Source organism: Dendrobium catenatum, unplaced genomic scaffold (assembly GCF_001605985.2).
Source record: "Dendrobium catenatum unplaced genomic scaffold, ASM160598v2 fragScaff_scaffold_373, whole genome shotgun sequence".
Classification (NCBI taxonomy): Eukaryota; Viridiplantae; Streptophyta; class Magnoliopsida; order Asparagales; family Orchidaceae; genus Dendrobium; species Dendrobium catenatum.
In genome coordinates, this window is record NW_021318835.1 from 170,417 (window position 1) to 197,857 (window position 27,441).

Below are 27,441 nucleotides of genomic sequence, written 5' to 3' on the forward strand. Positions count from 1 at the left end.
ATCCTATGTTTTTTTTGGAAAATTTTCAGGAAAACAGAGTGGGAGGGAGGTCTGGTTATTTTTGGAGCAGAATACTTTTTATGAACTTGATGGAAGTGAAGGACAAAGAATATGTGAAGGCACTGCAATGATTTGACTTCTTCGAGGTCTAATTTGCTAGATTTATGAAGGTGTGTAAATTCTACTTATACATACCTGTGTACAAGTTTTATGAAGGGTGGTACAAATTATGTGGCTTCATTTTATTGGAGCCGAGATGCTAGCTGTGTCAGGATTCTCACCTAATAATTTCTCCGAAAAAAGATGAGTTAACTTGCAGAAACTGCTGCTCTAACTCATATAATTTATTGGATAGAATTCTGTTCCAAAATGCTTTCAGAACTGTCCTCCAATGCCTTTCATCCAAGTTGTCTTCAGAACACACCAATGACCTTAGTGCCCAGGAGATCCTAAAGTTTTAACTCTCTCCAGCAATGCTCTTATTTTTTATATCATCAGGGGGGTTCTTTACACCAGCAAATGCATGAGAGTTGAGGAGCGCAACACTATCTTTCTTTAGGCCCTCTAATTTAATATTTCCTTCTTCTTTTAATTACTTTGCAACATCAGTGCAATTGATCCTTCGAGTTGTACCAGAATCTTACTACAAACCCCCAGAAGTAGAGGGGCGAGCCATCCTCCCATTTGCTTTTATCCTTCTCTCCTCCTCCCAAATATCATCAGCAAAGTAAGAAACTTTGGTGGACATCAATCTTTTAGAAGACTTTTGAAGTGCAAAGTGTTCAAAAAGAAGCCTCCCTCTTTAGAGATTCACAATCGCAATGACTTTCTTAGCATCAAAGTTGTTGGAAACACAAACCCATATTTTAGATCAAATTCCTTTGAATTTCATCTTTCATAAATGTTGGCAAGAGAGTTTGTCTCCCCATACCACCATGCCCACTAGCATAGAAGAGAAATGTTTCAGCTACAAATCAGGTTCCCGATGCTCATATTGTTGGCCTACCTCAACCACTGCACAACAGACTCCTTATTCATTTCCCCCCCAATGAGGATATATATATATATATATTATGGTTCTAAGTAAAATAATGCATTCAATGAATAATTCAAATTTATCTCGAATATTATTAATTAATCGAATTTGAACCTTTAGTTGCACACCGCTATCAGACAACCAACACCTATGTTTGATACTTGTGTTCAAGTGATAATTAGGAAGTATAACCATTTTGAAATTAAAGATATTACACATAATATGATCACATTCATGGGTCGCCTTTCTTTTTAAAATGTTGGTGACTAAACAGCATTATATTAGTCAAGAGATTGAGAAAAAGAGGATGAAAGGGTATTCAAAGTTTAGCTGAATTGCTAGCATAATAATAAACTTACGAAAGTAAAGACAATTTAATATTGTTGCGTGCAATAAAATTTGCAACCATAAAGTAAGACTTTTGTACATTAACATGATAAAAAAAAACCTATGCATACAGATAATAGAAGCTATAAAAAATGGAGATTTCATATCAACTCGAGGAAAGGAAAACAATTAAGTGGAATTGACATGTTTTATTTAAAAAAAAAATATTTATTTGACAAGTGTGTGCATGCAAGGACACACTCTGGCATGTGTAATAAACATAGTCGCAAACAACTTGTACTTAGTTTGACATGTTGATGTGGATTTGGATTAAAATTTGAGCCTGAATATGTTTTCTACGGCATTTTTGGCTCCCTAGAACCATTTTCCAATGTTATGAATTCAATTTTAATACTTTTGAAGTCTAATAGAGCTTCTAAATTTTGGATAGTTTAGGAAAATTTGAAGCCAAATCCTTATACTATACTTGTACCTGTGTATATGCATTTAGACTTTTACATACGCATCTATGTAAAATATATATCAATGCTTGCGTGTATGGTAGAAATGGAATTTCCCTAAAAAGTCTGTGAAACTTTTTTTAAAGGATTATTGCTTTTGGCTCAGATTGGGCTCAACTTGAACAGCGAGCAAGTAAGCCATGCCTAACTCAAATCGAGATCACATTGAGCATGCCTATATCTAGGCATTACGTCCATCAAGATTGGAGCAAATGGCTATGAATCAACCTTAAATCACAATAAAATTCACATATAGAACAATGAGTTAACAACATTACCCTTAACAAGCATTCCTAACATCATCTCAAAGAGTTGTATGGGGTTAAAGAAAAGTTAAAATAACTATTATTCTAATGAGGCACAAGTCCAAAAATTTGCCTACAATAATGCTATTTAAATAATAAAGAAACAATTATGCAGTGTTGATAAAATGCAAAATTAGCCAATCTAATTTAGCTCCAAATAACTTTGTAAGAAAAAAAAATACCTTTATGGCATCTGCCTTGGCCAATGCCGGGACATGATAAGTAACAAAAAAGGCACTACACAATTTAATAGACTCGAGAAATTCCACCTTACTTGTAGTTCCAATAACAAACATATTCTTTCCCTGTAAAAAATTTAAAAAAAAAATTCCCTATATCCTTAATATAAGATAGTGAAGGCATCAAAATCAATATGAAGCAATAAAATTATATATGCATGATAACTCTAGACATAAAATAATAAAAGTAAATGGTGAAGGATAGAAAAAATGGAAAAAAAAATTATCAATGACGTAAAACAGTTAAAGTATCCTAGAAAAATATGATTTGCTCGAAGGACATAAAGTCATTGAAGTAAGAACAAAAGGCAAATACGAACGATCGAACTAATGTAAAATGGTGCATATTTGTAGCTGCTGCTGAAAATAATAATATTAAAAAAAAAACAAAAGATACTTCCAATTCATGAATGCAATTTCTCAATTCCTTTAACATAAGAAGAAATATGTATAATAACTACAAACCTTTGGAGGAGGGCTTTCTAGATAGACCAGCAATGTTTGTGCAATCAGATTTGAAAATCGAGGACCAACGGCAAAATAATCCAATAGCCTAAGAAATATATTATGTCATTTAGTAACTTGAAGTAGATATAATACCATCATGTATATTGAACCTACTTTTGAAGCAACATAAGTAAGGTATACCATCATGTACATTGATTACAACAACAACAACAACAACAACATCAAGCCTTTATCCCACTACGTGGGGTCGGCTATATGAATCCTTTTTCTCCATTGTGTCATATTAAAAGTCAAATTATCATTTAAATCTAATAAAGAAAGGTCATTCCTAATATTTTCTAACCAAGTCTTTTTAGGTCTACCCCTACCTTTCTTAACATAAGTCAAATCTAATACCTCTACTCTCCTAACTGGGTCATCGGAAGGCCGCCGTTTTATGTGACCAAACCATCTAAGGCGACTCTCTCTAATCTTATCTTCTACTGGAGCTACTCCAACCTTTTCACGTATATGCTCATTTCGTATCCTATCTCTAAGGGTAAAGCCACTCATCCACCTGAGCATCCTCATCTCTGCCACACTTAACTTAGTATTATGCTTCTCTTTTAATGGACAACATTCAGCACCATAAAGCATTGCAGGCCTCACTACCATCTTATAGAATTTTCCCTTAAGTTTGAGGGGTACATTTTTATCACATAACAAGCCCGATGCATTCCTCCACTTCAACCAACCAACTTGAATTCTGCTGATAATATCCCCATCTATTTCACCATCACTCTGAACAATAGATCCAAGATATGTAAAACGTGTACTCTAGTAATAGCTCATGCATACATATCTTTAATGATTTGAACATAAGCATTATTGACTCCTTTCTTTTCAAAAACTCTCCATAGCACTTTTCTTGGAACTTTATCATATGCTTTTTCTAAATATATGTAGATCCTCCTTATTTTCTCTATATTTCTCCATCAAACCTCTTAATAAATGTATGGCTTCTACAGTCGACCTACCCGGCATGAATCCAAATTGATTTTGAGAAACATTAGTATCACGCCGCAACCTATGCTCCATAACTATACATTGATTAAGGGGGAAAACATTCCTTAATGAAAGCCATCATTAATAAATTTTAAAGCACATTGAAAATAAAATAAGTAGAAACTATATAAAACAGTGAATCAAAATGCAAGGTTCAAGACCTACACTTCAATGTCATCAAGAATAATGATGCTCAACTGAGACATATACGCATCCTCAAAAACCTACATAAGGAAAATAAAGATTCTTGAATTTAGAAAACTTGGCAAAGAACTTGAGCAGAAAATAAATAAACGAGTGAATTTTGAATAGCATAAGTTCAAAATATAGATTGATCAGAAGACCCAACAATCTAAAACTTATTACCAAATAAATAACACTAAGAACAACAATAATTCTTATCCACTACGCGAGGTCAGCTACATGAATCTTTTTCTTCATTATATGATTTTAAGAGTCAAATTCTCATTTATATCAAATAAGAAAAGGTAAATCCAAAAAATATTTTCTAAACAAGACTTATATCTACCTTTTTAACACAAGTCAAATCCAATAAATATACCATAAGGCTGACGTTTTATGGACAAACCATCTAAGGTGACTCTCTCTAATAATTCTTCCATCGAAGCTATTCCAACCTTGTGACATATATACTTGTTTCACATTCTATTTCTAAGAGTGAAGCCACTCATTCACCAAAGAAATAACACTAGGATTAGAAAATTAACAAGCTTTTTAACTGATTTCTAAATTCATAACATTGAAAGTAAACAAACCTGAACAATTTTTGCACATATACTGCTCTCGTTTAGACCTCTTATCAACGCAGGTGAAACCTGTGATAAAATTAGTTTGTTTATAATCTAGAAAACCTTTAAGGTGTTATACAACAAAATGAACTTACAATTTTGACATAAGGAAAATCACTGTCAATACCAATGCTTGCTGCTATTGTTGTCTTACCACTGTCAAAGCATAAAGTTTTAGGAAAAAATATTTAACAAAGAACTATCATTACAAATTAAGATGCTTATACCTTCCCTGAGGACCCTCCAGGAGACAAGCAAATAGCTCGACACGCTTGTTCTTTTTAACTTGACTTACAAGAAACATGATGCTTTCATATACATGCTTATGTCTTTCACCACAGTCAATCATTCCATTAAATCTGTAACATGTTTTAATTCATAGATTAGGTATGATCAGTAAGAAAATAAGATATATATCTTACTATAAGAGAGTTACACCTGTAACTATTGCAAATGAAAGTACTTTCATGTGTTATACAAAAAGGCACCACTTTCAAAAAAAATTATTAACAAATACAAAATAATTTTCAGAATTTTTCGAACTTCGTATAAATAAAAGACTTGCACATCAGAATATCTAAAAAATGGAGATAATTAAGGCTATAGATTAAAAAAAATAATATATGTCTATAGTATATATGAAGCATCTCATCCTCTCAAAGACCATGGATTTAAGTGCATTACATAGAATTCGAAAAAACTAATTTATGTACCTTACAAACAAGGATCTACCCTAATTTGCTAGGATTTTGTAGATGAGTGAAACCAAAGATTGGTGTATGCATGACTTCTTAATATATTGAAAGAGGTTTACTCATTCTTAGCAAGTCTTACTTTTAATGGAATTTGGTGAAACCTATGAACCATATGCACCTACATGAGGCCGCACACAAGATAGAAACCCTGTAATCCAAGGGCTGATAAGACACATACCCATAATCACTTCGTGGATTAAAAATTCAAATCAGTATTCAAGCCACTCTTTATGATGACCTTGACGTACAACTTATTCAAATGCAAATCATACTTAAAAAAGTCATTAAAATAGAGTGTTTATCTATATGTGACTGTTTATGTTCTTCTTCATCTATTTATCCCGGTCTATTTAACAAATTATGAATATAATTTTAAAACTAAAATTTATAGATAGAATAGCATAATAAATTTATATGAAATATTATAAATCTACTGTCTTAAATACATGAACTTGAAATTTTGTCATGCTTTTGATGTAAAAAAAATAAAATATGATGGTAAAAAAAGAGTAGAAAACCTCCAATACAACTCTATAATAAATAAATAAATAAAAATTATTAGCCCCACAACGCTTTAAGTGGCCACTACTAATTCATGTTCTTTTATTTTTTTGATATCAAATTTTAGAAAGGAAGGGAAAATATATCATCCAAATTTTTTAGACTTTAAATTATTGGATAAGCTATTTCTCCTTGCTTTTTGAAATTTTAAATCTAAACATAATAGAATGACAATACAAAAAGAAACATTCTTATGGCTTATCTACTTTTTGGTTCTCTCTCCACTTTTCTTTATTACATAATATATAAAGGATCCAGATATGAGGACACAACATATCTTGAAAATTTAAGATGTGGTATACTTCATTGTTAAAATTCTTCTTATATAAATTTCTTATTCTCATATATAATATTAATATTCCAAATTAGCATGGGTTTCTTTTAAAATAAATAGGGGATGTTAATGCTGTTAGACTCTCCCAACCATCTGTAACTTGAGTTTGGTTTGAGTAAGACATTCTTGTTAGAATCGATTGGATTGTCCCCTAACTAAAGCACAGACAAGGCTCAGAGCGAGTGGGCCAACACGGATGAGCAGGCGAACATGGGATCACATGAATGAGCAAACAAATGCAAATGAAAGTATATAACATGACTCCTTGTGTGAGATATCAACTTTCGTTCTACCCAAAAGTGTTGCACAAACGAAAGGAGTTGAGAGGAGGCGGGAACCAGGAGGAAGAAAGGAAATTGGGTGCGAGATTTTTTTGTTATGGAGAAAATTTGGGAGGGTATTTTTTTATTGTTGAGATTGTCAAAAGAATAGAACCTTTTGGAAGGAAGAAATAAAGTAAATGATAGGAAACACTTGAAGACTTCAAGTAAATCCTGTCAATTTCGGAAAAACAACGAGAAAACTCTTCCAAACTCCAATGAAAATAAAAAATAGTAGATTTTTTATTGCAATAACCAAACTAATGGGAGAAAATAGCAAGATACAATTGATCCTCTATTCAAGAGGATCGATCTCTCCCAAATCTTTAGACGCCGCTAGAGCCCAAAGAAAAATAAGATATCTCAAATTTCAGCTCAATTCAAGATGCCCTAACCCTAGCAAAACATACTACTTAATAAATAATATTCATTTAAAAAAATAATAATAATACATAAAATTCAAAAGGAAATCTCTAAACATCCACTACTATAAAATTTCCCTCCTAATTTCCTTAAAAATCCTTCATAAACTGCTCTTTCCAGTTGGGGCAATCGAATCGTGTGTGCAGGAGAAGACCGATCTAATAGTACTCCCCTCCCAAAGATCCACCTTGTATGCAAGGTGGAAAGATAACACCTTCATCCATTCCCTCGTCATCACAAATAGTAAGAACCTGAAGAGTTCGGTCCTTACATCCGTGTCATGGAGTATACTTCTGGTTGCATCTGAAACAGAGCCCCATCCGCCCTCTTCTCCTATAATTCCGTTTCTGTGAGCTTCTTAATGTTGTCTCCAAGCCTTACTCCTACAGTTTTCTCCTTCTTAATCAACAACATCAAGTCTTTATCCCACCATGCGGAGTCAATTACATGAATTATTTTTCTTCATTGTGTCATGTTAAGAGATATTCTCATCTAAATCTAATTAAGAAAGATCATTTATAATATTTTCTAGTCAATCTATTTAGTTCTACCTCTATCTTCCTTAACATGAGTCAAATCTAATACATCTACTCTCCTAACTCGGCTAGTAAAAGGCTGACGTTTTATGTGACCAAACCATCTAAGGCGAATCTCTAATCTTATCTACCACTGGAGCTACTCCAGCCTTTTCACATATATGCTCGTTTCGTATTCCGTCTCTAAGAGTAAAGCCACTCATCCACCCGAGCATTCTCATATCTGCAAGACTCGACTTAATTTTATGCTTCTCTTTTAATGGCCAACATTCTACGTCATAAAGCATTGTAGGTCTCAATCACCATCTTATAAAAATTTCCCTCAAGTTTGAGGGGTAATTTCTATCACATAACAAGCTAGATGCATTCCTACACTTCCACCATCCAACTTGAATTCTACCAATAAAATCCCCATCTATTTCACCATCACTCTGAACAATAGACCTGAGATATCTAAAGTGAGTAGTATATGATTGCTCAATAGGAAGAAATCAAATTGTATAAGTCTCCATTCGACAAGAAGAAGAAAAGTTGAAGTAAAAGATATAAGTTATTTAAGTAAAATGTTCGATCATTTTAGGGAATTAGAAAATTTAATTTATTATGTAGAATGCTTGATGCTACCTTAATGATCAAATGATGTATTTTATGTCGACTTAGATAAATTTCGTTCCATCTGATGTTGTCTTTGGCAACATTCAACACATTTTATATTATATTTGATGATGTTTGTAATATTAAACATTGTATTAGCGACTTTGATTTGTTAAAGGCAACTTTTATAGTAATTTAAAATTGATTACTTTTATCGTAATTTAAAATTCATAATTGCTGTAATAGGACTGTGGGAGAATCAAGCATTATAATTGAAACAAAAATGTCACATACAAGTATTTTCAAAGAGAAATTTGGTAACAAATTATTTAATGAAAATTTAAATTGTATTTAATGAGTAATAAATTTCTAATCTATCTGTGAAGATAAACATATTTGTACCCTTGATGCTTAGATTTCATTCAAGGAAGGTTAATTAAGAATTGAAGAAAATTGTATATAATTTCAGCACACGGAAAGCACTAAAATGGGTGATTACATTTGTTTTATAGCAATTTCATTTCTTTATTTTCATTGCAATTATTTAATATTATATCATGTATGCATACTTGTTAAAATTTAAGCGTTTATTATGCACCAAATTGACGAATAGCATATTTATACTTAAGAGCTCTCTTCTTGAGTTTATGCCTTCTTTCCAAGGTATTATTGTTTTATTGAATGAAAGTAAGCCATGCAGGGTTGCACCTTAGCACCATCATATATGTATGTCGGGCATGCTGATACTTCAAATGACCTTGTTTTAATTAGATTTAAATGAGAATGTAACCTTTTGATAGGACACAATGGAGAAGAGAAAAGTAACCAATCCCACATAATATGATAAAGGCTTGATGTTGTTGTAATTAATAAATCAGTTCACTTGCAATCAATATAATGTAAGATATTAATCTTATGTTTAATAGTATAACATAATGAAGTAAAATAGGTTTAAGGAAAAATTGCAAGCACCATCCTTAAAAGGATTGATTTTACTTTTGGAAACTAAAAATGATTTGGTAAAAAAAAAAAAGTAATCTAAGCCATCAAATTTTATCCTGATGAATTACATATAAATATACATACATATATGTATACACACACACACACACCACAAATAGTAAATATATACGAAATATTCAAATAAAAAAATATTTATATTATTTTTTAAAGTTCTTAAATTTATAATCATTTGTTCATTATAATTATCTTAAAATAGATTCTGAATTTCTAAAGATGATTATAATATACTAATAAACTTTTTTAGCCAACTTTGTATAAATATGAAATTAAATAATAAGAAAAAAAATCTAAAATAAATAATGTAGTCTAACTTAAAAAAAATTATAATGTAAATATTATATATAATTTATAGGTGCAAGTTATATATAAATTAAATTTTAATTACATATGAATTAAAATAAAAGTTTTGACATTTTTATTTAAATTTAAAATTACTAATTATGTATATTTAAATATATAACATAACTTAGTAAATATTTATATTTAACTTTAAATTATGGAATATATTATTTATGTATGGATTTTATTTATTTTTAATCCAAAAATTAAATTATTTCATAATTATTACAAAGTTATCTTATCATTTAAATATCACTTAAATACTAATAATATTTATTACATCTGAACCTTGAACCTCGCTTGTCCGGATCTATCTCTAGTTCAATTTTTACAACCTTAATATATATATATATATATATATATATATATATACACACACACACACAACATATTAATATATATATGAAATGTTATCAAATCCAAATAAGCTAACTTATACTTGGAAAGCTCTTATATATTCCACAGAAGGCAAAGCATGACTTTTCAAAAGAAACATGGAAAAAATAATAGTTCATTGAGCATGATATAATTTTTCATGTAAACATACAAAAATATTATAAAATGAGTGATACCTGCACTGCTGGAGATCATATGTGGAAACACCTAATGCAGGGATAATTTCTTGAAGGCTATTCAATAAGTCATTCATCGTAACTTTTATGTTTTCTTCATCCACTTCTTTGTTGAGATCATCCATGTTTATTTGTCTATTCGAGGCAAATGAAACAGCACATTTTACAACACCTTCAAGCTCAGCTCCACTATAATTTTTTGTCAGTGCAACTGTGTGTTTAGGATTAAAAAATGAACATGTTAGCTCGATAGAATAATAATCCAGATTCATTTAATACAATGATTTTAGAAAACAAATAGAAAAAATAAATTATACAAGACATAGAAAACTTTTGGCATCCTCAATTAGACATGTTAGCTCGATAGTTAACTTGGATTGCAAGGGATGAAATTTTGACATGTTATGCAACAATCTTTGCCAAATTCATCTAAGAGAACTAAAATGTGATGCTAATTAAAACGAAGATGAGGAAGAGTGACCAACAACATTCTTGTATTTGCTACATGTTAGTTCTAAAGTTCATAATCTATGACTCTTTCATAATCAACAATATTCTTATTAATGACTTTAATGTCTATTGAGACTTTTAAGTAAAAAAAAATTTTTAAAGAACATATTAAAGCCAGCAAATAATAAATGAACATCCAAAATCAATGCCTCAAAACATTACAATAAAAAAAGTTGTGGAAAATTCATATTCCACACAATTCTCATTTGGTCATTATAAACATTAGCCTTCTTCCAAATATTTCGAGTCCGCTTTATGAATCATATTTGACCTTCATTTCTATTGTGAAGACCACAAAAATTCTGTATTTAATTGATAAACATCAATATTATTACGTAATTTTTTCTGAATAAATTTGATATTTGATCAAGCCACTTAAATTGAAATAACAAAGTATTCAAAATAAATGATTTATTACAATTTATATAAAAGACAAAACTTTTAGAAGTAAATCTACTCATAAAAGATTTGTCCAAAATTTATTTTTCATGAATAAAATAAATGCATAAAATATATTGTGAAGTGTCATATAATATAAGAAATTAATACGAGAGCGCCAGCAAAGAATGAGTGGCAAAGGCCAGGAAGCAAAAGAGATCTATCATTTGAACTCATAAGAATGCATAAAAGATTATGAAGGCTTAGATTATTTTCTATTTTTATGAAAATACGAAAGCGTTTTGATGATATCATAAATATTAGTGAGAAAAGAATATGTAAATATATTAATTGACAATATCATTGATGATTTATGAAATCATATATTACATTATTTTATAATTTATAACTAGACAATTATTTTTTATAATTAAACATGTAATTAATATAAATCAATTGATGCCAACTTAAATAAATTTAGAATACGCTCAAAATAGTCATCCAACTATTAATAAGCTTTCAATTTGGTTCTAAGTTTCACACTATCCCAATTTATTCCATCGATTATTGAAAATTGATCCAACTTTGATCTCTCAGTTATAAAATTTAATGAAATATTATATGAATCTCCCATATAAATAAAAAAATTTAATTTTTTTTCTTTTCATTAGAAAATTTCTTTTGTAACAAATAATATTATTTTTGTAGCAAAGATTTTGAAAATTTTTAATCAACGACAATATTTTTTTATAATAAGGATTTTGGAGTTTTGTATGATTTTTCATTTAGATTTTTCTTAAAAAATAATATTTATTTTAATAATTATTAACCCTTATTATTTAGTAGGTTAAATTTTATTTTGATTTTTTATTTATTACAATTTAATAAATGAAAAAATAAAACAATATAAACGATGTAATATCATATACAATTGCACTATCTAAAATCACTCGCATTTAATTTGTGTTAAGTGAACTATTTTTGGCCCTGAAAACAAATTAGATCAATCTTTAATAGCTCAGGGACTAAATTGATGCAATAAAAGATACTAATGGATTATATGTAACTTTATTAAGTGTAAGCTAAATAAAGAGTTCAACTTAAAAATTTAAATTTTAGCCAATTTAAATAAATGCACTTATTTAAATAAATATCTAAAGATATGTGTTATTATTGTATAGCTTGTAGCCATTATATATTAGTTATAAATAAGGTTTGATGTATTATATAATATAGATATGAAAATAATCATGATAATAATATTGATGCATACATTTTATTTAGGGTAAAGATTTTCGAGTATATCTAGATGATTGGTAAAAGTGAAAGCATATTTTAAATGACTTAATTGTATTGAGTTATGTACTTAATTATATGTCTGATTTATAGATTGGATTGAAATTGAAGAGTTGAAGTGTGGAGCCAAGTTTAAGGAGAGCCCAACTAATTCTCGGAAGATCAAGGTCTTAGGGTTAGATCATTATCTTAGAACTCCGGATGATGTAATATGGATAATCTCATTTCTAGATAGTCATAATGTTTTCTTTCTCATAAACGCATGCATTTACTTAAGATATTTATAATTCTTACTCTTTTACAGGCAAAAAATATGTATTATTTCTATAAAATTTTATCAAAATAATTTACAATGATTTATCTCTCTTGCAAATGATCTTTTATATATATTGCAATGAATGTCGTGTGCCCCATGTTATTTCAATTATTTAAGTAAAGCATATACCATCATATGTATTGTTTCTTATAAATAGATATCATATATTTAGGAGAATGAGAAGGAAATGATAAATATAAATGCTTGCTTGTGCATTTTGAAAAAGATAGAATTAGTCATCTTATAAAACTAGCTGGTGATGCTAATAGATTATTGAGTTGTTGACTTTAACTTTTCCACCATAGTAAAAAAAAAAAAGGATGGCATGGGGGCAGCAATGAGTTCAGCTAGTTTCCAACATAAGCAATAATAAACTTATTATCTATGCTCAGTTGTGCCAATGGGAGATGTATCAACTTGTGGCAAGTCATGCCTACATTTAAAAGGTGCTTCTAAAAAGGAATGTATTAAGAATAAGCTATGATAGGACAAGTTTCAGCTCATATTCATGTTATCAATTGATGTAATCAAAAAATATAGGGGACCCTATATCTCTTGATCACAAAGATACGACGGACTTCTACCGATGAAAATGACTAAGGACGAGAAGTAGGAAAGAACAAACTCTTACATTTCAATTTAAACTAAACAAAAGAAAACTTACACCAATACAAACGACTATTGCAAACAAAATAAAACGACACCCTAAAGTTGCTGCACTTAGAGAAGAGGGATACAGGTGGAGTGGCACTTGCGGAGAGACGAAAGAGGTTAGAAGCCCAAGAAGAAAGGTTGGAAAGAGCCCGCAGGATTTCCGGAGGGGATGAGAAAGAAGGGTGGAAAGAGCCCGCAGGATTTCCAAAGCAAACCCGCAGGTTAAAGCTTCCAAAAATAACTTATCATTCAACTATTCAAAACATTACAAATCCTCCCATATATATAGGTATGAAAGAGGAATACCAAAAGACACAAACATTTATTCCCATAGGAATTCTAAACACCACAACATTAACACATAATAATTTTGCACGAAAAAACACATCCCAACCCAAGAACCGAAGTGGCAGCCACGGGAGACGAGGAAGCCGCACGGAACCAAGGGGCCATGGCCTCAGGAAAGAGCCCAGGCACGGGAAAACCAGCGGCCGGCCGGAATCCCATGGGGTGAGAGCAATAAAACCATGGTGGAATTCAAGGAGCCACACATGGAAAAATAAAAAAGCAAATCTTAGAATTCCAAAAGCTGGTTTGAAATTCCAAGAGACATCATAACTTAAAACATTAAAAACATAAAAAGTATATTTAATAAAAAGATAACTATGAACTAAAATCATAACTAATAATGAGCTAACCCTTAGTTCAATAAATGAACTAAAGACCAGCTCATAAATGATCTAAAATTTCAGCTCAATTTTGATTGAGCCACTAGACTCAAGGGAAGTCAAAATTTGATTTATTTTGGACTCGTGTTGATCCCCCCTTTGTCTACATCATTAATGCTACATTGAATGACCTCTAAATAATATTTCTAATCATCATTATTATTAAAAGAGGAAAGCTAAGTTTCTTAGTAGTTAAAATGACGGCTAAAATGCAAAATGATTCCTTTTCTTTTGAGCTACTATAGTTTATAGTTTATTTTGTGATATAGTCATTAGTATATAAATGTTCTTCAATAAAGTCCCTGATGGAGTAAATGAATGATATAAATATGGGCTCCAAAAATTTGCACCCCAACATATCTAATTGGGAGAGTTTGAAAGAATGTACTAGGTCAAATTTTCATAAGACATCAGATTTCAAATAAGATTACTACCAAACTATTTCGGCCTCATTTTGTGAGCTCTTTATTAAATGTTACCATCTTACAATTACAGTTGATAGTAAGGGGAATAATGACAAACTCAATTAAATTCCTTTTCCTTGAAGATTTTTTAGCCATTGGGAACATATATGCTCTAGCCATAATTATAATTCATGTTATTTTGTGTCAAAACCTCTAGATCAAAGGTCTTTGGTCATAATCATTGATATATGATGCCATTTGACATCAAAATCATTGATATAGAATGAATGAAAAAATTTTCTACTACAAATTATAGATATTAGGCCAATGATGATAGCTATAAGAAGAGGAGAAATTATTCTGTGCGGATGCTGAACGGTGTCCGGAGCCCAATGAAAATATGCCATGTCACCCAGTACTCGGTACCGTGGCTCGGTACTGCTCGGTACCACTCAGTACCGGGTGACATGGCGCATTTCCATTGGACTCTGGACGTTAGCTGTGTCCAATATCCAACAACAACAACAACAACATCATCAAGCCTTTATCCCACTACGTGGGGTCGGCTACATGAATCCTTTTTCTCCATTGTGTCATATTAAAAGTCAAATTCTCGTTTAAATCTAATAAAGAAAGGTCATTCCTAATATTTTCTAACCAAGTCTTTTTAGGTCTACCCCTACCTTTCTTAACATAAGTCAAATCTAATACCTCTACTCTCTTAACAGGGTCATCGAAAGGCCGTCGTTTTATGTGACCAAACCATCTAAGGCGACTCTCTCTAATCTTATCTTCTACTGGAGCTACGCCAACCTTTTCACGTATATGCTCATTTCGTATCCTATCTCTAAGGGTAAAGCCAGTCATCCACCTGAGCATCCTCATCTCTGCCACACTTAACTTAGTATTATGCTTCTCTTTTAATGGCCAACATTCGGCACCATAAAGCATTGCAAGCCTCACTACCATCTTATAGAATTTTCCCTTAAGTTTAAGGGGTACATTTCTATCACATAACAAGCCCGATGCATTCCTCCACTTCAACCATCCAACTTGAATTCTGCTGCGGCGTGATACTGATGTTCAAAAATATCCGCAGAGAATAATTTCTCATATAAGAGAACAATAAATTTAACATCAACATGTCTGACGTTCAAAAATAATAATCAACATAATGCTTATTCATAAAAGCTCAAGAGGTATTGGGTTAGAATCTTGCGTATGTGATGTGTGTGTGAGTTTGCTATTGGCCTAAATACCCCCAAGGCCCCAACCCCCCCGGGAAAAAAAATGTTCATCTTGATCACTAGCTATTTGACAAACAATACAAAATATAACAACACACACAATACATAAGTTTACTATTCTACTTTATGACTCAAATATAAAATCATCGATGGACATACCGAGCTCTTGAAGATTTACGTCTGCAGCTAGAAAAAAGTTTCCTTTCATTTTATTCGTGTAGATTTGTAGGATTTGGAGACGTCCAGTTTCATCAGGAAGGTTGAACTCAACAAGAATCTCCAATCTCCCAGGCCTATATATTAATAATAAACATTAAATAACTTTCTAAAATAAAATTTAAAAGTAATTAACAAAGGATGAACGAAATAACATGTTTCCACCTGTCAAAATCTACAATTATTTTAATACAATAAATCTCAAAATAAAACACAAATTATTTAAACTAATAAATTAAATAATTTATTCAGATAATAAGTTCTTCTAATTCTTAATTTACTACCTTTTAAGTGTGATTATTAATATCATATGACTCATGGTTCCATACGTAGCATATCATTAATTATATTTATGCAACACAAGCACATGCAATCAATTGTGAAGCTATGCAAATTACTAATTTTTAAGGGAAAAAAGGAAAATGTTCCTATTTCTAGATATTATATATAATGTTTAAAGAATAAGGCTTTTCAAAATTTCTATGTAACAAATGCTATTTTTTTTAACTTCATGCATGGTAAATGTCAAGGCTAAGTTAATGTGTTAAATTTTCAAATTACAATTTTATTTAAAATAGTTTTTAAGATTTTTTTTTTAAAAATGGGTTTTGGTAATTTGATCCTTATTTTAGGAACATGAATGCACTGCCTTTTGTCACAAGTGAATCCAAGCTTTAATGGAACATTTCGGTTTAATAAGTATAATGTACAAGAAGACAACCAACTCTATATGGTAGTTGCATACCTTAATAATGCTTCATCCAGTAAATCTCTCTTGTTGGTTATTCCAATGAGGAGGACATTGTTTAAGGCCTCAACCTCATCAATTTATAATACAGGCAGTTAGCCTATAAGACAATTCAAAGAAATGATATTCTAACTATTCTTAGTAGAATGGAGTTTGAGAAATATCACCTTAGTTAGTAGCTGGTTCACAATAGCATCTTGAACATCAGTACCATCCCATGTTGACCCTCTAGTCTATCAAGGAAAAAATAATAGCCTTTTTAAGAAAATGAAATTTTGAAAAGAAAGGTTGTGAGGAATACTTACAAAAAAAGGACCCAAAGTACATGTGAAATTCAAAGCAAAAAAATAAAAATAAAAAAGAAGTTAAATTCATAAATCATCAACATTAGGTTTATCCCAACTTTGGGCCCATTGTTAAGAATCCTCATTGAAGCAACACAAAAAACACGATCATCATCAACAAATCCCTATATTAAGATTACAAAATCAACACCAACAATATTACAATTCTCAAGAAAATGAGCATGATGTCGGCAGCTTCGTGAAAACATTCAAGCATGTACCATGAGTAGGGAGGGAAAATTAATTTCATGCTCACTCTCCTTGCATAAATAGCGGTTGATCTTGGCATTCTCATCTCCTTTATTTTCTTATATTCATTGCTTATAAATAGACCCCTCATGTTCTACCTTGTGATTCATCAATATATAAAATAAATAGTTGCTTGTGGGCAATAAGTAAAAGTTTGGTAGTTGAACATCCTCTCTCGGAGATTGGTAAACAAGTTATCTATTGTGTGTAGTCCCTCTCTCTCTCCCTCTTTCCCTCTAGGTTCTCTCCTAAACTCAAGCAAGCCAACACCCATGACCCCTCTCAAATCCTAAGAGACGTCTCCCATAACCTCCAAAGCCCCTGACCTCACCCCTAAATGAAAACCATAGCAAAAAACCATCTCATATTTAACCCACAAATCAAATTTTAAAATCTCATCCAAGCCATCCAACACCTCCGTAATTCCTTCCAAGGTACACATAACCCTACCACAACCTCTACACCTCTTGGATTCACTAAACCCAAGTCAAAACCGAGCCCATCTCAACCCCAAAAAACTCAGAAAACAATCCTCTACAAGAGACATATTCGCCAACCTCCAGGCCTGCAAAAAAATCAAACCAAACCTACACCTCACCTCTCAAAAGTCTTTTACATACAACCCAAAGCCATAACAAAGAATGAATATAATGCCTTCCCTTGCAGGAACCTACAAGCACCTTACATCGCTATATTTTATCTATTTACATTGAGATATTAAACCTATCTTTAGTAAATCTTTTTGCACAACATTTATCCATATAACATTAAATCTACCTATCTTCCTATAATTATAACAGTAATTTTATCAATTTGTCTAATAGCACATTTTTTACCCTTCGTTTTACATCTACAAATCACCTAAATTTGATTTCGGCCATCTCATCTTTCAATAGATGTAACTCCAAACAATTTTCTATTATAACGTTTTTGTAGAAATCTGCTTAACTACAACTAAATGAGAACAAAAAAAAGTAAATGTCAGAAACATAAACAAAGATTGCATGGTTATGAGGCTAATAAATTGAAAAACCAATACTTTGGAAGTGAAAGTTCAAGAAAACCCGAACATAAAGGAATCTTAATGGTGAATGCTATAATAAGGACAACCAATGTTAAACATCGATAGATGGAAACAAGTCCTATACATGAAATGGAATTAAAAGAATTCATCAGTTGAGAAGAGCTTGTCTATTGGAAAACTAATAGAAAAGGATTCTAGTCATATGAATAATATTAAACAGGATAAGTTCATTTAGAATGATTATTGGAGACAATTACTAGAAATAAAAATTAGGCAACAAAAAGTTTAATTGCAGGTGCATCTATCTGAGAAAAAACCTACAGTTGTCATTATAAATTTAAACTATTACCATTGACTATTTCATAAGAATTAGTATCCTAATTTATGCTTGATCCTAGGCTAAAAACTCAAGTTGAGAATATAGAACTATAGATCAGGACAAAATTGTGATGTTCATGGCCAACCTTCACAAAGAATGAGCACAAACATCATAAGATTCAAAAGCATAAAAAAAACCATGAAAAAGTCATATTAAAATATGAATTATAGTTTAAAAGACAACCTTTAAATGGGGAAAGGAGTTAATAATTTCAATCGTGTATGAAATTTTGGAACTTCAAAAAAGTGCTTTTCCATAAATTTGTCAAAAGAGGTCAAAAGCATATCAAAAGGATATTTTACTTTGCTCATACCTTACAAATAACATCAATTTCATCAAATATGATGACATGTAAGTCACTTTGATCACCTGAATGCAAATCAAATGAGAAGAAACAATAATATAAAAGACAATATTATTGCCATCGAATTCATCTATAGTATTAAAATGTTGGTTTTTTACCTCGTGCCCTTTGTTCCTGTTCTGCATCGGCAAATAAATCCCTCACATTTTTCTTTGTTTCTCCAACATCTTTGCTCATTAATTCAGGCCCATTAACAATCTAAACATTTCGAAATAGGCATGATTTATTATTAACAATATATCAACATACAAACAAAACATAATAAAAGCTTGAACTCTGGACTCCCTACAAAACTAAAGGAACAAGCAACAATAAGTGAATAGAGCATTAACGATAAGTAGAAGCTAAAAGCGTTAAAGGAAAACTGGTGAAACTACTAACCATTGATAAATTTAGTTTCTTTAGTCTGCATGAACTATAAAACCAAACACTGATGAAGAAAAAACAACCCCTTAATACCAATTTGGTAATCTAACTATAACAACAAAATGGACCTTGATAAATCTGAGAACAATAGACCTTTTAAACACAAATCTTTACAACTTACATCAGCACCAACAACAATTGACATCCACCAAAAAAAATTACAAATCCAAAGTACCATTAGAAGGAGCTACAAAAAAAATCCTTTTTAGGTATCTACAAACCTAAATGTTAAGCAAACATGCAGAAAATCATGTACAAACTACAAGTTGAGAAAAGCTCCAACAAATATTTGTTAGTGAAAAATGTGAGGTAACTCCTTGCCAAATGAAGATATTACTTTATAACATGTGACGTGTATTAAGCATAAATAATCTATGTCGATAGTAATATTCCATCATCATCATTAAACGTCACCTATTTATGCACCTATTTTATAATTTACTAATGTAAATGTCAAAGGGATTAGAAAGAATTCTGATCACTTGTAGGTTGATTAAGATTATTCAACTTGGATTATTTTTCCTTGCACAATTAGGTTGATCAAATTAAGAAGAAAAAACGTTGATATTGAAGGTGTAGCGACAAAACTCAATGGATAGCTTAAAGCCAGCTAATTAACATAAAGACAGACATACGAGTATAGATATGCAGCATATATATATATATATATATATATATCTAGTTTTGTTATGCCAAAGCACTTCTTCTTTTAAGGGAAGGCATGTCTGCACAGCATTATTCAAGTTCCAAATACTATTGAGCTGTTCAATTAAGGATGCACCTTTGGTTCCCTTCCATTGAACAATTTTCCGATCTGTCGAGCCATAAGTGTTTTTCCCGTGCCCGGAGGCCCATAAAGCAGCATGCCCTTCACATGCTTGATGCCCAATCTGTTATGTAGAACAATAAGAAAGAGTGATTGACATTCAAAATACACAAGAGAATACCAAGATTATTCATTAAAGTAGCTACAATTAAATCACATACTTATTTATAACATGGGGAGGGCAAACGCGAGAAGCAAATGCTCTACGAAAGATCTGACCAAATTCTTCACCAAGTCCTCCTATTCCAAGTTTTTGGAGATCAACGTTTTTCAGCCTGAAAATCTTGCTACTTGCATCTTCACGCTGATTAATAATCTGCATGAGGATCCATGGAGGAAGTCGTGTTAATTAAAATTACAACGAATTGTCATTTTCTTGCAAAAAAAGTTAAAATATGCTAAGAAAAATAAAAACAAAACATTAAAAAAAAAAGCATAAGAAATTGCATAAGTTCAGTCAAAATGGTCCATCGACTATACTTATAGTGGATTATTTTAGTCCAAGAATATGACTAAACTAGTTTTTTTGACTCCCCAAATCAGATCTAAAATAAGCTAATAGATAGAGTATTCTGGATCATGTTTGAGGAATCAAGGGATTAAATTAAACACATTTATAGTTTACGACAAAGATGATCCTATACAAAGTCTATGGACCATTTTGACATTTTTCTCTAATAGTAATATGAACAAATAAGTCATGTGAAAAATACAAATATACAACCTTTATCCCTGAGCTTGAATCAGCTTCAAATACAATATATGTGTCATTGGTAATTATCCCTCTTTCAATGTCATTTGCTTTTTCTTCATCCTCTACCAAAGCTTGGTTAACATTAAAGATGTAATTGGTTCCTAGAAATTCAAACAATACCTTTTGTCCAGTTGTCATAACCTGCATTCCACAATTGCTTCAAATTTGTAAAGCAGTAAAAGCTTTAAAACTCATCATTATAAGAAAATCAAAAGGTAAATATAATTACATGCTTGATAATGGCATAACCCTGAAGAAAAGAAATTATTTATATGTTCTTCAATTTTACATCAACTTATACTTTTATCAATAATTTTAAAATCTTTACATCATATAACCATCAAAAACTTGTGCATGGGTTCATGATGTTAGGTCCTACTTAATGCCAACTAATGCATCCAAGGATTAATCTTATGTATACATCACTAAGGTTAACTGTTAGCCTCCATTGAGTAAATAGAAATTAGCCAAAAAAGTGGGATCAAGAAATGGTGAGACTAGTGGAAAGCGATGTGGTGTGACATGGGGAAAACTACTAGTAAAGTTTGTGTGGGAGGGAGAGAAAGACAGGCATTTGTTAAAATTCAGCCTTGGTTAGGTGCTGCTTATGTGAGTCAAGATGAGGCCATAGGCATGCTAAGTTGTGCCTGAAAAAAGCATTGCCTAAAGGCACAAAGATTAGAGGCTAGCATTTTGCCCTGACATTTAGGTGCTAATATTTCAAATGGTGAAGCTGAGATAATTTTTTATAATAATAATTTGACATATTATGATGCAAAATGGCATTAAAAGTTGGAGAAATAAGGGAGTGATAATAGAAACAAGTTATAACAATTGAAGTCATAAGAGCTTGATATTCCAGAATATTAAATCTTGAAAATGAAAATAATAAGTTCAATGTGGCAAACGAAGAGGCAAAGTGCTACAAAATCAGTGGAAAACAGGGAACATAGATGGACGAAGTTGAAAATAAATAGTAGCAAACAACAGTCTTTTTAAAAGCATTAAGTTCTCCCAAGCAGTACAATTGTTCATTCCAAAAGTGTTCTGTGCCATCTTAGGTGATTGCCCAAGAAAAATGTGTCAAAGAATAAAGAGTTATGTCTCTACTAATTTTTAATATGATGATTATTTTTTAAGAAATTGATAGTTTAGGATTTAAACTTTGGTTTTCGGGTAGGAGTCGTACTAGAAATGGTGTAGGTGTTATTATAAATAAGAGTTTAAATGATAATGTTATAAAAATTAATAGGATTGGAGATAGAATTATAGCTTTAAAGATTGTTGTTGATGATAAGATTGTTAATATTATAAGTGCTTATGCTCCTCAAGTAGGTTTGAATATGAGTTCTAAATTAAATTTTTGGAATGACTTAGAAGAATTAATACAAAAGATACCTCTTGAAGAAAGAGTTTTTATTGGAGGAGATTTAAATGGACATGTTGGTAGAGATGTAGATTGTGGGCTCCGAAAATTTGGCCTCGGCCTCCACTCGCTTTTCTTATTCGGCGAGGGAGTTTTAATGGACTAAGTTCCAGGGTAAATTTTGGAAGGCAGATGGGTTTGTAGATAAGACACTACCCAGAGATTTCGCCCTCATTTTGCGAGGACTTTATGATCTGAGTTCTGGTTTCCTATAGGCGCAAGCCCCTATAGTTAATTACCCCTCCCGATCACGAGAGAGAAATTTCAATTAAGGCTAGTCGTCAATCAGATACGTAGAGAATATGTATTATCTGGCATATAGTAGCAGCAATAGATTTGGATTTGGAAATTGAAGAATTGAATTTTTGGATTTGGAATTTGAGATGGAAGATTTGATATTTAAAGTAGAAATTGCACCATCCTATACTTAAAGCGGATGGTGGGGGAATGGATGATGGACCCGATCAAGATCCTATGGTTCCGTCATCCGGGCCATCGTGGTCCCTGGTCTACTTAGTCAGAGGAGGTAGTCGCCCAACCTGATAGAAGGATCCTTGTCGGCAGCCATGGGTTGCTGTCAAGGGTACCTTGTAGACCTGGGGTGAATGTTTGTCTAAGGGGACAAATTTGAATCAACCTTAGCTGACAGAGGGCTTTATGCCCTATCAATCATATCCTATTGATTCATATCTCAAGGATTTGATGCCAATAAGAACGAACGGCGCTGGCCATAACCGGTATTTCGTGGTGCCATTTGGCGGCAAAACCACTATGTTCAGAGGGCCCCGGGTCATAACCGTTTATCCTGCGGTGCCATTTGACGGTCAACCGCCGGTTAGAGGACACGTACCACGTCCTTATTGGCAGGAGATTGTTTGAGAATGGATCCTAGTGATATTTTCGACTAGGCATTTGGCTCTTTTGTGAGCTAGAGTAGTTTTCAGTTTTGTCCACCTCGGCAAACTGTTGCGGAGGGTGGATGAATTTTGCTTTAAGTGATTGATAGATTGAATTTCAGTTTTAAATATCTGGATATTTGGGATGGAATTTGAATAGTTCTTGGATTTTGGACTTTTGGGAGGCATTTAGAATGCCTGAAATTGACCCATCCGTTGAGATCTTCATTGAAGGCCTTGAAGGCCGAATATGAATGTAATAGATAATATTCCGATCGACTTCGTGACCGCATATTTATCTGATGGTTCGAACCCTGTCTACTCCTATTCACCTGCTTAGGAGGATTGGGTTTCGCAGGCTTTATGCCTTTTTTAGTGAATTCTTTGATTTTATATTAAAACAAATACACTGGTCGCTACAACTGTGCATTGGTTTAAAGGTTCGAACCCTGTCGACTTCTATTGATCCGTATAGAAGGATCAGGTTTGAACTAGAATTCACTGGTCACCGCCGACATCCCTAGACATCACGTGTGTATCAATAACACGCTCGCCGGGGCCCATGCGGGTGATTTTTATATTGATTTAGACGTACCCCATTGTGTACCTATGTGTATACAAACAATATTGCATGTGCAGGGGTACTTTGAAATATTTGTAGTTGTGTAGATAACTATCGTTTGGATGCACACAACTTTTCATTTGAGAGATTATACACGCCTTTTGTCCGCTAGCACGAGTATTGCGGATCCGGTGGGGTGGGTCTTGATATTGACTCCCCCTTTCTCATTCACCGGGGGAAGGGTCTTTCTGAACTTTGGAGTCAATGACTATTGATTTGGGGAGAACTCCTTTTAGGATCTTCAGTGTAGCAGACCTGTTATTTCCGGTGTTTTTGGATACCAGAGCTGTTTTCTCCCTAAGAATGGGATAAGGGAGAAACTTGGAACACCAGGAAGTTTGGTTCTAATTTGTTCAAACATTTCCTCCTTGCCAGGGGTGTCCTTTTTTTCGTCATCGGGTTGCCTTATACCCGGTGCACTGACAGCACTTGGATCACACACTATTTAGGTGATACATGTACTTGTGTCACAGTGGTTCATTGTACTCACAACACACAACTGTTCTTATCCACAAGTGGCTTGTATTTGTTTGTAAGGATCCGTAGTGTTTGCTACGAACTCCTAGGAATATTCGTAGGAGACCCTCGTTTCTTGCATCACATCCACCTTTCACCAATCTCAGGTGGTTTTGATAATTGTACTTGTTTACAGGGGACGGTCCCTCTTCATGCACCGGCTTCCCTTGTAACGACATATGAAGATCTTGATCACCAATGTCGTAGGTGATATTCGTACTTGTGTCCACAGTGATTCATTGTACTTTCAATACACTGTTGTTATCCACAAGTATCCATTTGCAGGGGATTGCTGCATCTACTATGACCTCCTGAAAATGTTTGTAGAAGACCCATTACTTCTGCATCATATCCACCCTCCGGGTGGAGGATGATTTCATTTGCTGCAGGGACCGATCTTTGATTGCTCGTATGCTTTGCAACTATCTGTTGTTGCTTGTAAGCATAATACATTGACCATGTAGGAATTTTTGTAGGAGTTCGTGCATTAAGGTCTTATAGTTTGAGCTTCTCGTGTGCGATCCAATTTTTGATCTCTGCATGTGTTTTGATCCATTCAGTTTCATTCAGACTTGAATTCATCAAGTTTACAATTCCCCACTTGATATCATATAGCCTGAGTTCAAGTGCGAGTTCAATTGCTTTATTCGGATTCAGATCCAGTCCAAATCAAAGTCTTTGTTTGATGTTCTAGTCTTGTTCAAGTCCCCTTCAGTCCTTTGAATTCAATTGCATGCTCACATTTTGTTCAAAGTCTTTTGGGTTCTTGTAAGTTCAGTTTCATGTTCACATTGATTTGAATTTGGTCACAGTTTGATTTTATCTCATTTGGTTTTGATCTTTAGAAATCACTTAGAGTTTTAGTCCACAAGTCCACTGTTCTTCGTATAGGTCCTCTGCTCATTCTAGTTCAATTTATGTGTATTATTATCCGAGTACAGGTCTTCTACATTGTTGCCCAAGAAGGTCTTCGAATTGCTCAAGCTTTTGTACATTTCAGTGAAAATTTGGCAGCCACCCCGACATATCCCCATTTGGGGGAAAATAGGGGAGCGGGGCCTTCCACCACGCTACTAGAGCGTGCATGGTAGGTGTCTTAGACACCGAGCCGTAGTATTTTCATCCCACCACGTTACAAGAGCGTGTATGGGGCCTTCAGCAGTACCCGTACAACAGAACAACAGTGACGTACCAGAACAGCAGTGACTCCCCACCACGCTACAAGAGCGTGTATAGGGCTCTCCCACCTCGTCGTATGCGTCGCAGCGGGCTCCCTCCTACCGTGCTACAAGAGCGCGTATAGGTGGTTCTCCGGTCCGTCGTAAACTTCGAGAATGAGATTTTGGACCATCATACCTTTGCGTAGCAGTGTCGTCGCATGTCGGTGTCGAGGTCGAGGGTCGTCCCCACCACGCTACAAGAACGTGTATAGGGCTTACCCGCCGTCGTATGCTTTGCACCGGGCTCCCTCCAGCGTGCTACAAGAGCGCGTATAGGTGGTTCTCCGGTCCGCTAAACGTCGAGAACGGGATTGGAGTTAGAAATTATACCTTGAAGTCCGGTAGTGGCTCGTGGACCGAGGTAGGAGGGTACGAAAACTAAGGCGGAAGGAGCAGGCACAAGCATTTTCAATTAATGATAACTAATTATTTAATTATAATTAACCAGTAATTATATTTAATTATAATTAAAGTTATTTAATTATAATAAATTATAACTAAAATAATTAAATAATTAATTAAATAATTATAATTAACTATTTAATTATAATCAATCTATTAAGTATAAATTAATTATAATTAGTTATGCCTAATATAATTGATATAATTAAAGTAATTGATGATAATTAATTGTTAAATATAATTAATAATACTATACTATTTAATTATAATTAATTATAATTAATATATTAATATAATAATAATAATTATGAATTAAATAATTATTTATTATTTAATTAATATTAGTTAATACAATATAAAATAAGTAATCTCTCCCTCTCTCTCTCGGGTTTGACGGATTCAGAGGATTTGGCCGGAGATTACAGCGGGTATTAAGTCGGATTTATGTTAAATCCAGCCGAACGGTTTTGGTGCAGCGTTAAATCCCAGAGATGGGTAAATCTCGGATTTAAGGATTTACGGCTTAAATCCGACATTTACCAAATCCCTTGGTTCGGCTGATTTCCGGGATTGGCTGAAAAAGAACGCGAAAGGTAGAAAGTTACCTTCACTTCCAGCGGGCTCCCGTTGATGCTTCCGATCGAAATGTAGTAACTTCCGATCCAAACGAAGGGAAGGTCGTCGATGGGAGTGAAGTCGCACAGCCACGAGGAGTCGAAGAAGCAGCGCGGTAGGGAGAAAGTTATTTCGCAGCGCAGCGAGCGCCCGCAGTTTCTTCCGAACAAAATGTCGCTGAACTTCGATCCAACGGGTAGGAGAGTCGTCGAAGAGCAAAGTCCAGCAGCTAGGAAGGATCGAGCGAGCTCCCGAGTTGCTTCCGATCCGGCTGGAAGGAGAAAGAGCGAGAGGGATGGCGGGGAGGAGCGACGCAAGAGAGAGGGAGTGGAGTGAGAGACACACCCGCGTCTCTCTCATTTCCTCGATTTTTAATGAGGTAGAGGGGTCGTGGGGAGCTCGACGTGCGTGAGGCGACGTCGACATGGTCTTGACGTGCGAGATCGTGCGGCGTGCTGCGGCAGGTAAGGGATTTTGATTTTTTTTTATTTCTCTTTTTTTCTTTGGTACAGCAGGTCAACAAAGATGATTTAAAAACATTCATGGTAGCCATGGATTTAGAACGACGAATGAAAGTGGCAAGACCATATTGGATTTTTGTTTGACTTATGATTTTTTAATTGTTAATACTTTATTTAAGAAAAGGAATAAACATCTTATCACTATAAAAATGGA

At 33.1% G+C, this 27,441-nt stretch overlaps 1 protein-coding gene across 11 annotated transcripts in view; it reads right to left on the reverse strand.

Moving 5' to 3' along the window:
• LOC110097816 (vesicle-fusing ATPase) overlaps positions 1-27,441 on the reverse strand; it is a 41,669-nt gene that overhangs the window by 760 nt on the left and 13,468 nt on the right. For 2 of the 11 annotated variants that reach the window (XM_028693868.1, XM_028693867.1), the window contains exons 5-19: positions 21,040-21,210; positions 20,477-20,631; positions 20,271-20,379; positions 19,162-19,261; positions 19,013-19,068; positions 16,871-16,936; positions 16,701-16,774; positions 15,899-16,032; positions 10,207-10,417; positions 4,977-5,108; positions 4,845-4,905; positions 4,717-4,776; positions 4,106-4,164; positions 2,894-2,981; positions 2,372-2,494 (exon numbers count right to left, since the gene is read on the reverse strand). In XM_028693868.1, coding sequence (XP_028549701.1) covers positions 2,372-2,494; positions 2,894-2,981; positions 4,106-4,164; positions 4,717-4,776; positions 4,845-4,905; positions 4,977-5,108; positions 10,207-10,417; positions 15,899-16,032; positions 16,701-16,774; positions 16,871-16,936; positions 19,013-19,068; positions 19,162-19,261; positions 20,271-20,379; positions 20,477-20,631; positions 21,040-21,210 — 1,599 coding nt within the window. The remainder of the gene's footprint in view (positions 1-2,371; positions 2,495-2,893; positions 2,982-4,105; positions 4,165-4,716; positions 4,777-4,844; positions 4,906-4,976; positions 5,109-10,206; positions 10,418-15,898; positions 16,033-16,700; positions 16,775-16,870; positions 16,937-19,012; positions 19,069-19,161; positions 19,262-20,270; positions 20,380-20,476; positions 20,632-21,039; positions 21,211-27,441) is intronic. The other 9 variants (XR_003700382.1, XR_003700383.1, XM_028693865.1 and 6 more) reach the window with 9 other exon arrangements.